This window comes from Aspergillus pseudonomiae (assembly GCF_009193645.1).
Source record: "Aspergillus pseudonomiae strain CBS 119388 unplaced genomic scaffold BDV37scaffold_25, whole genome shotgun sequence".
NCBI lineage: Eukaryota > Fungi > Ascomycota > Eurotiomycetes > Eurotiales > Aspergillaceae > Aspergillus > Aspergillus pseudonomiae.
Genome location: NW_022476017.1, coordinates 346,589 through 361,613, shown reverse-complemented (window position 1 = coordinate 361,613; position 15,025 = coordinate 346,589). Strand labels below are relative to the sequence as shown.

Genomic DNA, 15,025 nt, shown 5'->3' with positions numbered 1-15,025 from the left:
CGAGCAATTTATATAGACTTCTCGGTGTAACTGCAGAAAAAAAAGGTGATAGACGACTTTCGATATCAGTCGTCGGTTGACAAGCTCACCTCTATAGGAATCGAGGGCCTTGAGGAAGCCGGCGCTTTGACTGTCGGGTTACTTCTCAAGAGCATCTGGTATACTGGTGGTATAAATATTGACAGTATCAACCACAATTTCTATACTCAGGCCCCCAATCACATTGCAACCGGGATCCACTTGGATTCGGCCAAGCCATGAGTCAGATTCACTCATAATGATTTGGATATCATGATTGGTGCATCACTTCAAGGTTCAATCGGTCTCCCGCTTGTAGATCTGCGCTAGTCCGTAGATGGTATAGTGTCCTGTCATCTGTATTAACCTTCGTTGTTTCCCGCCCCACAAGAGCTTGTTCATTCACGACTAACCATCACAAACATATAAGAAACAGAATATTTAGAATGCCCAAGGTAACAAAGAAACGGAGCTGCCAAGCCAACATCCAACGAGTACACCACACATATCACACCTAAGTCGCTCAGAATGGAAACCAGTAGCCCGTACGGAAGCCTCTTCCGCATGTCCCGTCACGGACCAGCTCGAACCCAAGGCATAATGTTTCCGTATATTCGTCTTGAAGCAACCGCATCTAGATTACTGGTGCTTATTGAGCTCCAACAGGGAGTATCAAAACAGGCTGTGGTCTTAGATTTTGGTATTATTGCCAAGGTAGTGTGTGCGAGCTTCCAAAGCCTCTGTCATGTAACTGGCGTGGTGAATCCCACGCTTGTCGATTTCCTTTTGGCCTGACCTACTCATCTTCTTGTTCTTGTTGATCCTGTTTGATTGCTGTATTATCATTCTCTAAATACACTGTCTGGTCTCTTTATGTGCACTGGATTGCGTACGGTGTTATATCTGATTCGGATTTAGCTCTCGAGAAAACACAAGTATTGGTAATATATGCGAGTAAAGAACACATTACAACCCTAGATAACTCCCACATGTATAAGACAAAAGTGACAGACACCCTGAACCACAACATATACAAACCAACCCAACTACCTACAAAGTAGAACACCCCTGTCCAACCCCACACCCAACCCGCAAATCCGCAACGCTCTCTCCAACCCAGATCTTAACGCCCTCCCCATTGACAGGCGCCTTCCAGTCCTGCACCACAACATCCCACACACTCAGGTCCTTGCGCGTGACATCCAACGTAAGCACCTCGCTCTCCCCCGCCGCCAAGATCTTGGTCTTCTCGAACTGCCGCAGCTGTCGAGACGGCGTGTCCAGTCCCAGGCTACTGGGTAATTCGACATACAGCTGCGCAACGGCACGGCCATCCCGAGAACCCGTGTTCGTCACCTTGACCTGGACCGAAAAGGCCACGTCCCATAAGGCCGGGTTGCCTCCTTCGGCTCCGCCGGCGCGAGGCGCGGGCTTGGGCTCCGTCGTGTAGCCGTCTGGGTAGGGGTATGTCTTGGAGGAGTTGGCGGCTGCGCCGTCCGGGTTGTCGAGGTAGGGGTAGAGGTAGCGCCAGATGCGATTGAAGTTCTTGGGCCAGGCGGCTTCGGACGCGGCTGGCTTGGTGTTGGGGTATACTGGCGTAGAGCCCTTGGCGGGTCGTGCGGCCGGGTAGGCGGTGTTTAGAGGTGTGATGATGGATAGGTTGGGTTCGGTGAAGTTGAATTGGGTGTAGGAGAGGCCGTGGCCGAATGGGTAACGAGGGGTGATGTTTGCTTTCAGGAAGTGTCGGTAGTCGATGTAGAGGCCCTCGGTATAGTCGTCTTGGATTTGCCCGAATGGCTGAGCAAGTAGCCCGACGCTCTCTGGGTAGTCGGATTCACTGCGAGGGATGGTGTAGGGCAGATGGCCGCTCGGGCTGTAGTCCCCGAAAAGAATGTCGGTTAGTGACCAGCCTGCCTCCTGGCCCGGTAGGTGAGCGACGAGCACCGCTTTGACGGAGTCTAGATCGATCCATTCTTCCATCAGGATGGGTCCTACGGTATGCACCACCACGACTACGCTGGAGAACTTCTCCGCAGCGGCTTTGACGAGTTTGTCACCATTGTGCCACGCATTTAACCCTGCCAACGTACGGTCTCCTGGATTGCCGTCGACGGTGATGTAGTTCTCGCCGGAGTCCGAGTTGATGAAGACAACTGCAATGTCATCGGGGCCTGCGGAGATGCCCAATGGAAACGTGTCCGTGATGTGGAACTCGGCATTGGATGAGATATTCGCTATCGCTTCTTGCGGCGTGACGAGATAGGGCAGTCTGGAGGTCCCGCTTCCCCAGCCCATGGTGAGGACGCCTTTGTTGCAGCCTTTATCAGCGCAAGAGTTGATTCCGTCCGGATTGGTGCCGGCATCGGTGCCGAAGATCTTCAAGCTGTCATTCCGCTTCAGAGGCAGGACATTATCGTTATTCTTCAGCAGCGTGATTGCGTCTCTGGCGATCGCACGAGCCGTGATATTGTGGTTGCTCTGGACATTGACATACTGATTGACAACGCCACTCGGGGAAAACAAGGCGCCGGGATACAACGGTCCAGTCGCATCCTCGGTATTGGAGGAGAAGTTTGGTAGCGGATAGTCTTTGTCCTGCCCCATTTTGTACCATGTTGCGACGATTCGCGTGACCTGCGATTCTTCGCATTAGCCAAAGGCAAAAGTAGTCGCGTCGAGTTCCTACCATGTCGTTCAGACGCTCAACCGGGACCGAGCCATTGAGCACGGAGCGCGACAGCTCCCACGCCCAGTAACTCGTGCCCAAGAGAGGGATGGCCCCGTCCCCCGGCATGCTCATGTCCAGACCAGCCAGCGCAGACGAAACCCCACCAAGGTGAGCCAGCCAGTCGGTCATGACAAAGCCCTGGAAGCCCAGTTCGTCCTTGAGGATTCCATTGATGAGCATGCTATTCTGGCTGCAGGCGGATCTGTTCACCTACGACCTACTGAGTCAACCTGTCCGGGGTGAAGGTGCGGAGGTCAGCTTACATCGTTATACGCAATCATGACCGAACCAGCACCAGCTCTTACACTTTCGGCGAATGGCCACAGGTACAGCTCATGCATAGTCCGGTCATCGATATTGGACGAATAACCCTGCGTGACAACACTGCTCATCCGATGCTGCTCCTGTTCGTTGCCGATAAGATGCTTGAGCGAGGCAATGGCACCGGTGCTTTGCATTCCTTTGATGGTCAACGAGCCCCCAAAGGCCTGTAGACTGGGATCTGCCCCAAACCCCTCCCAGTTGCGGCCTCCCCGGGGCTTCCGCCCGATTGGGCCCACGGACGGGCCCAACAGAACGTTGATACCCTTTCCTCGCGCCTCTTCGCCAAGACCGACTCCGCGCTCGTACATCAGGTCCTTGTCAAACGTTGCCCCAACCGTGATGCCGGCCGGGAATGCCGTATTGTGGTCCGAATTGCGGACTCCGAGGGGCGAATCATGAAGGCACAGGTTAGGGATCCCAAACCGGAGAGCACTGCCCGTCTGGCCGGCACAAGGACCCATGAAGATACCCGTGCCGCTGGTGAGATTTACCTTCTCGGCCAAGGTCATGTTACTTACGACACGGTGCGCCTTCTCGTAGGCACTGGCCCATTCGGAGACCCATCCTCCATTCGGGGCCGGGTAATATGGAGGGGAGTAAGCTTCTGTAGAGGCTCGTGGTGTCACAGTCTCTGCCCCGGGGGCGGACAGAACCCCGGGGACCAAGTAAGCCCAAAGAGCCAAATAGGCCGGGAAGGCATCCATGGTAGAGTACTAGAGGCCAACAGCCGACTACCGATAAGGCGTCATTAAGTTAGGGGGGCGTATCTTTATAGGGATACGTCGGAAGCCCGCAGAGTAGGGTGGTCGGTCATGGGATCGGGATTTAAGGCTGTTGGTATCATCCACCAAGAGCAGTGTGCTGCACAGTGGTCACAATACAGGCTAAGCCAGGGTTGAAATAACGCCGGAATGCGGCGCGCAGCCCGCGCTCGCGTGCCAAGGGCATCTATTGGCTCCCCCATGTTGATCCTTGCGACACACTGAAGGACTATCGAGTAAGATGACAGCATGCCCAGAGCCAGTGGTCGTCAGGACTAGTCCAATCCGGCAACGAATCCGTGAACCTGCAGAACACCGCACCGGTGGTGGTGGGCCGTCTGGATTAGCTGCTTGTCCATTTGCCCATCCGGTAAAGATATGCACCGTAACAGGGAGTGATCATCGCAGCCAAATGTACAGTTCAAGTCGGACTTGTACATACCCCGCATAGCTGGAAAGTATAAGACTGGTCAGACGACATAAACTGGTTAATATGGTAGTAAGGTTCATAACTTGCACAATAAACACCGAGAGGGGACGATCGCTTCGGTTAAATGTTAGGTTAAACTGCGAGTCGAACAGGTCAGGGCCGTGAACAGCAAGAGTACCTGTCGATCACCTGATAAGGATCCTTCGATCGTCAGGGGGAATGACGTTCTCTGTTCTATTTTCTCTCTTGAGAGTGTATTTCCATGTTTTTCTTGAAGATGATTCTGTCGGCCTCAATATCTCTGAGAAACTTTCATGTGACCGGCCAAAGGGTGACCTGCAATAACCCTATACAGCCACGCAGTATAGCACTGACACCAAGGGTGTGATCCATCTCAACGCGCAAGAAGAAATGTTGGAAATTAAAGCACCACTAATTCCCGATTGACGAGTCTAAAAATACTTAGACGGCAAGTAATGTCTTGGTATCTAATCCTAGAAAGGCAGCGATAGTCCGACACCGATGTTTGCCGACGGAGACTGGAAAAGGAGGCATCCAAGGGCTCCGAATTCGCTGAGGAATTGATTCCGCCTATGAGCGATAACTATCCTCCGTGTTGTACCTTGTCAATTTTCTCCTATAGGCTAATGTCATGATTATTGCATCCGGAGTATTTCAAGCTCAGCTGGGTGGCGTTGACGCCCAGCCGTCTTGGCCATTTAAATCAACCGTGCCATAGGCGGGTCGAAATGGATGACTGCACTGTTTACAATACTGCATTGCCTGTCGCCGACCAACTAGCTTAATAAGAGATACAATCCGGCTATGCAACAAGGTGAACTATCATAAGTCAGTCACTCCAAATCGATCTTGAAGATCCACCGCATCCCAAATTCCTTATGATAGATATGTCGGCTTCGCAGACCAAATCCCAATCCTTTCGCTATCAATCAATCACCAGAAGTATTCCTCTCGTACGTTTATCCTGCCTCGACGACCTACAGATAGAATGAATCTCAAGTCGTGCGCTGGCTGTATGCCGGTCAGAAGTGGGCGTTTCTGAGCAAGAGACCCTGTACCTGTCTGTCCACTTTCTCCACCAAGTCCTTCGCCTTCGGCATAAGGTGACACTTGGACAGCTTGCTGCAGATTGGATGGACCAGCTCATGGCAACGGGGCTCGGGCAGTGTGGTCAATGTTTGCACCATAAAATCTATACTGAGCCCTCGGAAAGGAGGCAATGGCAGAGGGTAGAGCTCATGAACCTTCAGCTGGCGCACGAGAGTTCCGAGTACCATTGCGTCGCAGTCGTTGCAGCAATAGAGGTTGGTGTCAGGCATGAGCTCCCAGTTGATTCGCCTGAAAAGACGGTCGACTATGTCGTCGATGGTGCTCTGCCGGGAATACTCAATTTCTTCTGTTTCCATAATGTCATTAGCATCTATCCGTCGCAGTATTAGACAAGGGGATACGATAAGCGCTCACCAATTAACGCAAGCGGAATTGGAACGTCCACGGCGGAGATTGGCCCGGTGCATCGTCGGATGGCAGTACGAGTAGTCTTTTTGAACAAACCCTCCAGTTGGAAGATCCAAGCGACACCGATCCACTTAACCAATTCCTCTGAATACACTGAAGGGATATCGGCTTTGAGATTCTCAGTCCACATCTGAGCAAACGGTTCCATTGCTTCTACGCATTCATAGTGCTCCACGAGCACCGCAACCATGAACAACTGCTTGAAGGTAATAAAACGCTGCACTTTCCTAGTTTGACCATGAATGACGTCGAGCATGATGAGCAAAGCATCGACATCTTCAACGCATGCTGGGACCACGTCTTTTTCGACTGGTCTATGATCGACTGTCTCTGGGACGAGCCTCTGGCGAAAATACGATGAAGCAAGGGTCAGATGTTTGGAAGAGACACGAATCTTGAGCATCACTGATTTAGCCAGGGCGGCAGCCTGACGACTGTTACCAGCGGAGGAAGCGTGATCTAAAGTGAGCTCAGACTGGGACTGAGTTGGGCCCAGAACCGGCTCATCAATTGCCTGCACATCCGAACTAGACTCTAGAGGGAGAGTTTCGGGGGTGGAAGCTTCTAGTATACAACACAAGATTAGTGTATCTGTCAACAAAGCTCAGTCAGTCTGAGTCGATTACCCTTTTGAACCAGATCTAGATGAAGGTTCCCAGAGCATTCCTCCACGATCAGGAGCATATCTCCTTCCGGATCGATGATGTAGTCCATGGTTGTGGCTGGCGGAGTATATGGTGAGGACTAAGAATTCATCAGAGTATGTGTACGTGTTAAAGAATTCTTGCGTGTGATAGGCAACGCCAACATAATCAACCTCTTTGTATCATGTTGTGCGCATAAGCTCTCGGCGACAAGGCTAACACTCAGTGAATATTTGTTTGTTTCGCTGCCAATCCTTGATGTGATGAAAAGTGAAAGTGATAACACGTTGCTATGACGAATAAAGAAGAACAGAATGAGAAGAGTCATGAAAAATGCATCATTGGCACAGGCTTTATTTCATAAGTTCATAATCAACTATAAACATCTATCACAAGGGAAATATGTGTATGTTGGTATGTTCAAGCACAATCTCTAATGGCAAAGCAATTAGTTAAAGTATCCAGGGAAGAGCCAGTTCATCCTCTCTCTGGCTTCAGGGCTCCAGTTGGGCTGGGCAGTGCTGAGACCAAACTTGACAGAACCTTCCACGTGCTTGGCTTGGACGAGTTCGGAGTTCTTGTCAGAGGCGAGCTCATCGAGCACAGCAGTGACGAAGTGCTTAGCGTTCTCAGCGTTGGCCTTCATATTTCCCATGACCATTTCCACAGTGACATCCTCGGTAGCATCGTGCCAGCAATCATAGTCGGTGGACATGCAGATCATCTGGTAGGCAATCTCGGCCTCACGAGCCAGCTTCGCCTCTGGAAGACAAGACATGTTGATGACGCTGCCTCCCCAAGAGCGGTAGAGATTGCTCTCGGCGCGAGTGGAGAACTGAGGTCCCTCTAGAAGAGAGTCAGTAACTGATCATAATGACACCTATCATAACTACCAGATTGGACGAATTACATACCCATGCATACCAATGTGCCGCGGTCATGCAGCACAACACCTTCGCCCTCGAGGCTGTGGCCGCAAGCCCTCACAACCTTGGCAACACCCTCATCGAATGGGTCTCCGAACGGAACGTGAGCAACCACACCTCCCTCGAAGAATGTGAACGGCCGGATGCCCTTGGTACGGTCAATGACCTGGTCTGGGATCACAAAGTCGCGGGGCTTGATCTCCTCTTGCAAGCTACCGACGGCCGAGAAGGCAATGATGGTGCGGACACCGATGGAGCGCAGGGCAGCGATGTTGGCGCGGGCAGGCACCTCATGGGGCGCAATCTGATGGTGCTGGCCGTGACGACTAAGGAAAGCGACAGCGACGGTCTGCTTGTTGTGAGAGCACTGGTGGTGCAGGATGGTGATCGGGGAGGAGGGAGTGCCCCAGGGAGTCGAGATGTTCAAGGAAGCAACCTGAGTGAAACCAGGGAGTTCACGGAGACCAGTTCCACCGATGACCGCGATACGGACAGGGTCTACACGAGCGATGGGGTCAGTATCCGCTGCTCATGTCGCAGAATGAGGGGGAACGAACCCGCGTAAGTGTTAGGAAGAGAAGCCATTCTTTTGGCAAGTTGCTTAGCAGACTCGATTCTCCGGAGGGGTTTAGTTGTGAAGGTTGCGAGGGAACGGCGAAGGAGAGGGAATGAGGGCATCCAATGCAATTTGGAAATTCCTTTGGCGATAAATTCTGAGGGCGGGGTCATGTTCTCCCCCGATTGGGTAATCACGCCTTATCAGATTCCCCACGTGGGCGGTTCCTTAGGCAGCCAGGCACCAATCATTCATATTCTTTTGCAAATGCGAAAAAAGTACTCTAAAAGGTACAACGTGTATACAGGTCCAAATAACATTGGTCACGTATAAATTAGCCATGGATATCCTGTGTGAATAACACTATGCTGAATTAATGTTTGCGGTAGCGGTAACTGCGATGATCTACACCTTGCATGTATATATAAAATGGCTTACCAGAGGCTGGCAAGAACCCTGCAGCTTGAAGGCCTATTCTGTCAAGTAGGAAATATAAATATGCCCACCAAAGGTGGCATTTTCAGGCCGAAACACGGGATGAACTGGATACGATCTACTACACACATATTCTAAGCTGGCCGCCACTCATAATGATGAGGCCCTTTCTTGACCGGTCCTGGATCCTCACCGGGAACGCCTGGCTTGTAATATGCATGGGCACCGAACAAGTCCATCTGGGCTTCCATAAACTTCGTTGGTAACATCGTCCCACCTGCATATTTCAGGTATTCCAAGGTCGCAGAAATCACCGGGATGTATTGATCGAACACTGTCGAGTCAATCACAATCCGTTTGAGAGAGTCAAAGTTTTGCTTCAATTCTTGAGCGACTTCGTCGATGTCTTTCAGATTTGTATAGTGCACGTTCTTTTTGAGCAACGGTTGTAGGAGATCGGCAATAGCTTCTGACTGGATGATACAACCGCCACGCCAGATCTGGAGACATTTGCCCAGGTCGATATCCCATTTTTCGTCATCGGATGCGCGGGCAATTAGTTCGAGACCTTGACAGAAGGACGACAGGAAGCAACAGTAGACTGCTCGCCGGAGATCTTCAATGAAAAGTCGTCGGTCTTTGATGCCCTCAATGGACTTGGGCTGTGGCATCTGCAGCTTTTCCGCCACTCGCAGCCGTTCCGCACGGTTACCACTGGCGATACGCATGTAATGACCGGCTGCAATAGTCGGCGCAGAAACATGACGGTTGGCCGTCTCCATAATACACCAGTAGGGGGTTCCTTCAGTGTCGTCGTCATCTTGTACCACTTTGTCGAGCACATCATCAAGTACGTACTCAGTCTTGTCCCCGATTCCTTCTCCTTTGCCGTCGCCTTTGGGAGATTTCCTTCGGTGGCATATTTCAGCTCCAATGTCGAGGAGGAAATTGTTTCTAAGCTCGCCCTTCTGATTCCATTCATCAAAGATGTCTCCGATCTCATCATACTTGAGCCCTAGCCCGTAATGAAGAATCGACCAAGCCTCGGCAACCGCTGAAAGCATGCCACCCTCGATCCCATTGTGTACCATCTTGACGAAATGCCCCGAGCCCGCCGGGCCAACTCTGGCTACGCACGGAAGGCCAGTCTTGCGGTCCTTGGCTGCATAGCGCTCCAAGAGCGGTAATACCAGGTCCAGCGCCTTCTCATCACCACCAGGAGACAAGCTCGGTCCCCGACGAGCGGATTGATATCCGCCGGAAACACCCGTTCCAATCCAACTAACTCCGATTTCCTCGCACTCCTTCTGCCTCCTCTCCGTGCGCCGGTAGTGCTCATTTCCACCGTCGAGGATAATGTCGCCTTTCTTCAGTGTGTGTTTGATCTTACCAAGAACCGAGTCTGCGGGGTCACCATGAGTGATGGAGAAGATAAACAGCTTCCGCTCTCCCTGGCCCTCCAAGCTCTGGGTGAAGTCGCCAATGTCTTCAAACCCTTCGATCTTTCCTTGACCTTTGACATCCTTGGCCGATTCCAAGAGCTGGTCCACATTCTCTTTCTTGACGTCCCAAATGGACACGCCGAGACCGAGTTCCGAGAACGCAAAGGCCATCATGGAGCCCATGTTCCCAGCTCCCACGATACCAATGCGCTTGAACTGTTGGTGCTGATCTGTTGACGGCATTGTCGCGCTTCACGAATTGGAAAGCAAATGATCATCTAGAGAGTCAAATCTGATGTTGAAGACCAGCACTGAATTCCGCGCCTACTTGAATAGCATTGTGGCGAACAAGCTGTTCACTTGAGTCTAGGAACAAGACACTGTGATTACATCATGGCACTGGGACGTCACGATGAAATATGTCCGCTCTCTACTATGTACTTTTTGCTGCGATTTAATTTATCTCCGGCGCGTTCTGCAGTCAAGTGGAGCTCCGAACCCTAACTGGCCTCGACTCTCATCATTACATCATATGGAAAACAAGATCGTCAACTGCTAAGTTATGACTCGGACCCTATATAGCAAATATACCACAGATTAGATTACAGATACTACAGCTAGACATAGACAATCCAAAAGCCATATCCCCGACAATAAAACCAAACCACTCACCAAACCAAGACACATTACCACCCTAAAAGAAACAAACCCCCAAAATGCCCACCGATATAAACAAAATCCCCCTCTCCTACGCAACCTGCTCAATAGGCACATCCAAATCCGACACCCTCCCCCGCAAACTTGAAGTCCTCCACCAAGCGGGCTTCACCGGAATCGAGCTCGCCTTCCCGGACATCGTCGCCTACGCCCCAGCCGTGCTCGGCCACGAAGTCGCAGAAGACAATTACCCCGAGCTGGTCACCGTCTCAAAGGATATCCGCAAACAATGCGAAGCCAGGGACCTGAAGGTGATGATGTTGCAACCGTTCGCGAACTTCGAGGGCTGGCCGCGGGGATCGAGGGAGAGGGAGGATGCGTTTACGAGAGCGAAAGGGTGGATTGAGGTTATGAGGGCGGTGGGGACGGATTTACTTCAGGTATCTCTCTCTCTCCCTCTGTATCCATCTATTTGATATAAATTATGGGGTGATGATAGTGTATGTTTGAAGATACTAATGGGATGATAATAGGTCGGCTCAACAGACACACCCCTCGACAAACTCGCCGCAACCCAAGAAAACATCATCACCGATCTCCGTGAGCTCTGTGACCTCCTCGCGGCGCATAATATGCGTCTTGCGTATGAAAACTGGTGCTGGTCTACACACGCGCCCACGTGGAAAGACGTCTGGACGATCGTCCGTCTCGTCGATAGACCTAATATCGGGCTCTGTCTTGATACGTTCCAAACAGCTGGGTCTGAATGGGGTGATCCCACCACATCCACTGGGCGAATTGAGGATTTGCCCATTGAGGAGTTAGATCGACGGTTAGAGAAGAGTATGGAGGAGTTGGCGAGCACGGTTTCGGCGGAGAAGATCTTTCTGTTGCAGGTGTCGGATGCGTATAAGCCTGTGCGGCCGATTGAAGGGAAGATGGTGGATGGGGCTTGGCCAAGGGCGCGGTGGAGTCATGATTATCGGCCCAGGCCGTATGGTGGAGGGTATTTGCCTATTGAGAGGGTCGGAAGAGCGGTGCTGAGGACGGGGTTCCGGGGCTGGTTCTCCATGGAGATTTTTGATGGTGGGTCTGATGGGGAAGGGAAGGAATATGAGATGGGGGAGTATGCGCGAAGTGCTATAGAGAGCGTGCGGAGGTTTTTGGAAAAGTCGGGGGAGTAGATCTATAGATTTAGAGAGGTAGAGCTTGTGCGTGGGACGAACCCGATGAAATTCATTGACTGATGTGGTATATACCTTCGTACAATGCCCAGCGAACTTTTGTCGCGCGGAAAGATGTCATATGAACGCCAAAATACTATGCAGAAATAGACAATCCCACCAAATTAACAAACCAGATACAGATCGGGGAATACATTAACCAAAAAGACCTTCATGACACAATTTACGCGTTGCTAGGGTAGGCAACGTTGTAGGTGGGGACAAACTCCTCCTTCATGGAACGCAAGCTGACGAAGCGAGAGAGCAGGTTTCCACTGCCCGCCTTGTCGTTGGTGCCACTGGCGCGAGCACCACCGAAAGGCTGCTGGCCGACAACGGCACCGGTGCTCTTGCAGTTGATGTAGAAGTTACCGGCAGTGTTGCGGAGAGCATCGTCGGCCTGGCGGAGAGCCTCGCGGTCCTGCGCGAACACAGCTCCGGTCAGACCGTACTCGCCGGTCTGGTCGATCTTCTCGCAGATCTTGGAGAAGTCGGCCTCCGTGGCATCGTTGTAGGCATGGATGACCAGGACGGGACCGAAAAGCTCACGGGACAGGAGAGGGTGGTCGGGGTTGGAAGTGCGGTAGACGGTAGGCTGAATGTACCAGCCCTTGGAGGAGTCGTAGCTGCCACCGGCCAGGAGCTCGAGCTCAGGGTCGTTCTTGGCCTCGTCGATCACCTTCGCCAGCTTGTTGAACGAAGCCTCGTGGATGACGGGACCGCAGAAGTTGGTGAAGTCGGTCGGCTCGCCGACCTTGAGCTTCTTGGTCTCGGAGGCAACCTGCTCGAGGAACTCATCGGCGACGGAAGCGGCGACGTACGCGCGGGAAGTAGCACTGCACTTCTGTCCTTGGAACTCGAAGGCTCCACGGACGGTCTGGACCGCGGCATTGCGGATGTCGGCCGACTTGTGAATGAGATGGAAGTTCTTTCCGCCGGTTTCACCGACGATGCGAGGGTAGCTGCGGTACTTGCCCTCAGCAACGCGGTTAGCGATCTGGCCGTAGAGGCTACGGAACACGCTGGTGCTGCCAGTGAAGTGAAGGGCAGCGAACTCGGGGTGGTTGAGGACAGTGTTGGTAACCTCCTCAGCGTCACCAGGAACGAACTGAATGACATTCTTAGGGAGACCAGCCTCCAAGAGAATCTCGTGAACGAGCCAGTTGGACGCAATGGCGGAAGGAGAGGGCTTCCAGACAACGACGTTACCCATCAGAGCAGGGGCACCAGCCAGGTTGCCACCAATGGCAGTGAAGTTGAAAGGACTGATAGCATAAACGAAACCCTCCAGGGCACGGTATTCGACGCGGCTAGTTCCTGTTAGTCATTGTAAAGAAAACCCTGCAGGGGAGAAACTCACTTCCAAACGCCAGGAGCGTTGTGAACGGGCTGCTGAGCGTACAGCTCCTCGGCGTACTTGACACCGAAACGGAAGAAGTCGCACAGTTCGGCGGCGGAGTCGATCTCAGCCTGCCAGGCGTTCTTGCCCTGACCGTGCATGGTCAAGGCCATGATATCGTAGCGGTACTTGGTGGAAATCAAGTCGGCGGCCTTGAGGAAGATGCTGGCACGTTCAGCAAATGAAGTGGAAGCCCAAGACTCGCGGGCCTTAAGAGCGGCGTCGATGGCGGCCTGGACATCCGAGGCGCTGGCATGAGAGTATGTGGCCAAAGGAGCATGAGTAGCGGGGCTGGCTTGTGTGAAGGTCTCGGAGCTCTTGATCTGTGAAGTCTGTTAACGCTGATTTTCTCAAATAGATTCTCAGTGCACAACTAACCTCCTTGCCCGCAATCACCAAAGGAACATTGAAGGGGGCATTTTGCTGGTGCTTCGCCAGGGCTTCCTCGAGACCCTTGCGATCGGGAGAGCCAGGGGCATAGTGTTTCTGTGTTGAGGTTAATATCGCGAGACAAGTAATTCTAAGGGCACGAAGTCGCAACTCACGTTGGGTTCGTTGTCAATACGGGGGACCTTGAAGGTGGCGTAGGATCCCATCGCCCGGATGCTGGAGCGGGCGAAGGAGGACTTGGCCAATGGAAGGCCCCTAGCACGAAGAAGCAATGAGGACTGCATTGTGATGGTTCTCTTCTAATCAATCTCCCGTCCTAGTATAGAGGATTGATGAGCTCGAAGCAAAAGCGTTAAGAATGAATGCTGAGGAGAAGGAGAAGAGGAGAAAAGTACTGCGGGGAAGCTCTCGGATTTAGTAGCGGTGTTAGTCAGCTATGTTAACCGGCTTTCCTTTTTCTTTTCCCTTTTTTATTAGAATTTAATTACAATTAACTTTTTCTCTACTGAATACAATATTGTCCGTACCGGTACACGGCAAGGTTGCGCCTCCTCCAGCATTCCCGCGAGTACTGATACGGTCCGGTACACATTCCGGGTGGGACGACCGGGCCGGCATTGCATTTCTCTTATGAAGGATGGGCAAAATATACATATTACACCATATATTTGGAGTATTGTTTCGATTTTGCTGATTGTTGATATGACAATTTAATTATGATAACTTATTGCTATTAGTATCGGTATGCCAAAAGAACTCCAGCTACTATTGTGTCTTCGGCATTGACGAGGTTTCTTTTTCATCTCATCTTTTTTTTTTCTTCCCCGCATTTTAGGCTTGTATATGACGTAGTTGAATAGTTCCATTGCCCACGTGAGCAGTAGACCCTTGGTATTCATGTACAGTACATCGAAGTATACAGTTACACGTAACTTGTCAGTCAAGACCAAATACGAAGCCAATTCACGCAGGGTAGTCATTTGAAGAATCCAGCAAGATGAACATGAAAAATCCATGGAGTTCGCTGTCCAACTAGCACTAGAGTTGTCACTTGTGATGTGTTGGTTCAAATGACTTGTGAAGAATGTCTGGGCACGAGTATGTACATCATGCCAACACAGCATTCCTAGGCAGATTTCGAATCCTCCGTGTGCTTCAGCACCTGGTAAGAAATTGTAGACGAAAAATATGTATATAAATATAAATGAAAGGAGAAACTAGAAATAAAATAAAAATCCAGATAAAGACGAGGTCACGAGGGTGATGATGACGGTAAGAAAAACAACGTAACACTTATAGATCTTCTCCTTTATCAGCTGCGGCACAGTACATGCATGCCACGTGGCGTTGTATCGAGCGTAAGCTGTATAGTGGAATCTAGTATCTACCAGTACTGGTCCCCAAAAGATAAACACAATGTCCTACAAGTGGCTGATGCAAGACCAGAAGGTAAAGAACCTATCACAGGACTCCCATGATGCAGAGCTTATAGATCACTTGACTCAGATCGGACAATATATAAATACAGACGAACAAACACACAAACACACGCT

The 15,025-nt window shown here is 51.4% G+C and overlaps 5 protein-coding genes across 5 annotated transcripts; 1 reads left to right on the top strand and 4 right to left on the bottom strand.

The window, feature by feature from the left end:
* Positions 1-1,048: 1,048 nt before the first annotated feature.
* On the bottom strand, positions 1,049-3,923 carry BDV37DRAFT_99765 (beta-glucosidase). Its single transcript, XM_032091548.1, has 3 exons — positions 3,010-3,923; positions 2,705-2,956; positions 1,049-2,652 (listed from the first exon to the last, which is right to left on the bottom strand). Exons 1-3 carry the CDS (start codon positions 3,772-3,774, stop codon positions 1,069-1,071), a joined length of 2,601 nt encoding a protein of 866 aa, XP_031942542.1. The 5' UTR covers positions 3,775-3,923; the 3' UTR covers positions 1,049-1,068.
* Positions 3,924-4,793: 870 nt separating this feature from the next.
* On the bottom strand, positions 4,794-6,915 carry BDV37DRAFT_99768 (uncharacterized protein). Its single transcript, XM_032091549.1, has 3 exons — positions 6,427-6,915; positions 5,747-6,364; positions 4,794-5,678 (listed from the first exon to the last, which is right to left on the bottom strand). The coding sequence occupies exons 1-3, from the start codon at positions 6,512-6,514 to the stop codon at positions 5,305-5,307; spliced, it is 1,080 nt and encodes a 359-aa protein (XP_031942541.1). The 5' UTR covers positions 6,515-6,915; the 3' UTR covers positions 4,794-5,304.
* Positions 6,893-10,046, bottom strand: BDV37DRAFT_270932 (6-phosphogluconate dehydrogenase, decarboxylating; the record flags this gene model as incomplete). Its single annotated transcript, XM_032084641.1, has 4 exons — positions 6,893-7,290; positions 7,359-7,895; positions 8,336-8,337; positions 8,512-10,046. The coding sequence occupies 4 exons, from the start codon at positions 10,044-10,046 to the stop codon at positions 6,893-6,895; spliced, it is 2,472 nt and encodes an 823-aa protein (XP_031942540.1).
* A 234-nt stretch (positions 10,047-10,280) lies between these two features.
* Positions 10,281-11,644, top strand: BDV37DRAFT_293335 (sugar phosphate isomerase/epimerase family protein; the record flags this gene model as incomplete). The annotated part of the gene is made up of 2 exons (XM_032089382.1): positions 10,281-10,900; positions 10,994-11,644. Exons 1-2 carry the CDS (start codon positions 10,520-10,522, stop codon positions 11,642-11,644), a joined length of 1,032 nt encoding a protein of 343 aa, XP_031942539.1. The 5' UTR covers positions 10,281-10,519.
* Positions 11,645-11,669: 25 nt separating this feature from the next.
* prnC (delta-1-pyrroline-5-carboxylate dehydrogenase prnC) lies at positions 11,670-13,917 on the bottom strand. The gene is made up of 4 exons (XM_032081712.1): positions 13,628-13,917; positions 13,461-13,568; positions 13,044-13,405; positions 11,670-12,993 (listed from the first exon to the last, which is right to left on the bottom strand). Exons 1-4 carry the CDS (start codon positions 13,754-13,756, stop codon positions 11,868-11,870), a joined length of 1,725 nt encoding a protein of 574 aa, XP_031942538.1. The 5' UTR covers positions 13,757-13,917; the 3' UTR covers positions 11,670-11,867.
* Positions 13,918-15,025: the final 1,108 nt, after the last annotated feature.

Excerpts from the sequence above, each read along its gene's own strand:
- BDV37DRAFT_99768 (XM_032091549.1), bottom strand. The coding sequence starts at position 6,514 with ATGGACTACATCATCGATCCGGAAGGAGATATGCTCCTGATCGTGGAG. Across the intron at positions 6,365-6,426 it reads TCTAGATCTGGTTCAAAAGG|AAGCTTCCACCCCCGAAACT; the intron begins GTAATCGACTCA and ends GTTGTATACTAG. Across the intron at positions 5,679-5,746 it reads AATTCCGCTTGCGTTAATTG|AAGAAATTGAGTATTCCCGG; the intron begins GTGAGCGCTTAT and ends TTATGGAAACAG.
- prnC (XM_032081712.1), bottom strand. The coding sequence starts at position 13,756 with ATGCAGTCCTCATTGCTTCTTCGTGCTAGGGGCCTTCCATTGGCCAAG. Across the intron at positions 13,569-13,627 it reads GTATTGACAACGAACCCAAC|AAACACTATGCCCCTGGCTC; the intron begins GTGAGTTGCGAC and ends ACCTCAACACAG. Across the intron at positions 13,406-13,460 it reads TGGTGATTGCGGGCAAGGAG|ATCAAGAGCTCCGAGACCTT; the intron begins GTTAGTTGTGCA and ends CAGACTTCACAG.
- BDV37DRAFT_99765 (XM_032091548.1), bottom strand. The coding sequence starts at position 3,774 with ATGGATGCCTTCCCGGCCTATTTGGCTCTTTGGGCTTACTTGGTCCCC. Across the intron at positions 2,957-3,009 it reads TCATGATTGCGTATAACGAT|GTGAACAGATCCGCCTGCAG; the intron begins GTAAGCTGACCT and ends AGTAGGTCGTAG. Across the intron at positions 2,653-2,704 it reads TTGAGCGTCTGAACGACATG|GTCACGCGAATCGTCGCAAC; the intron begins GTAGGAACTCGA and ends GAAGAATCGCAG.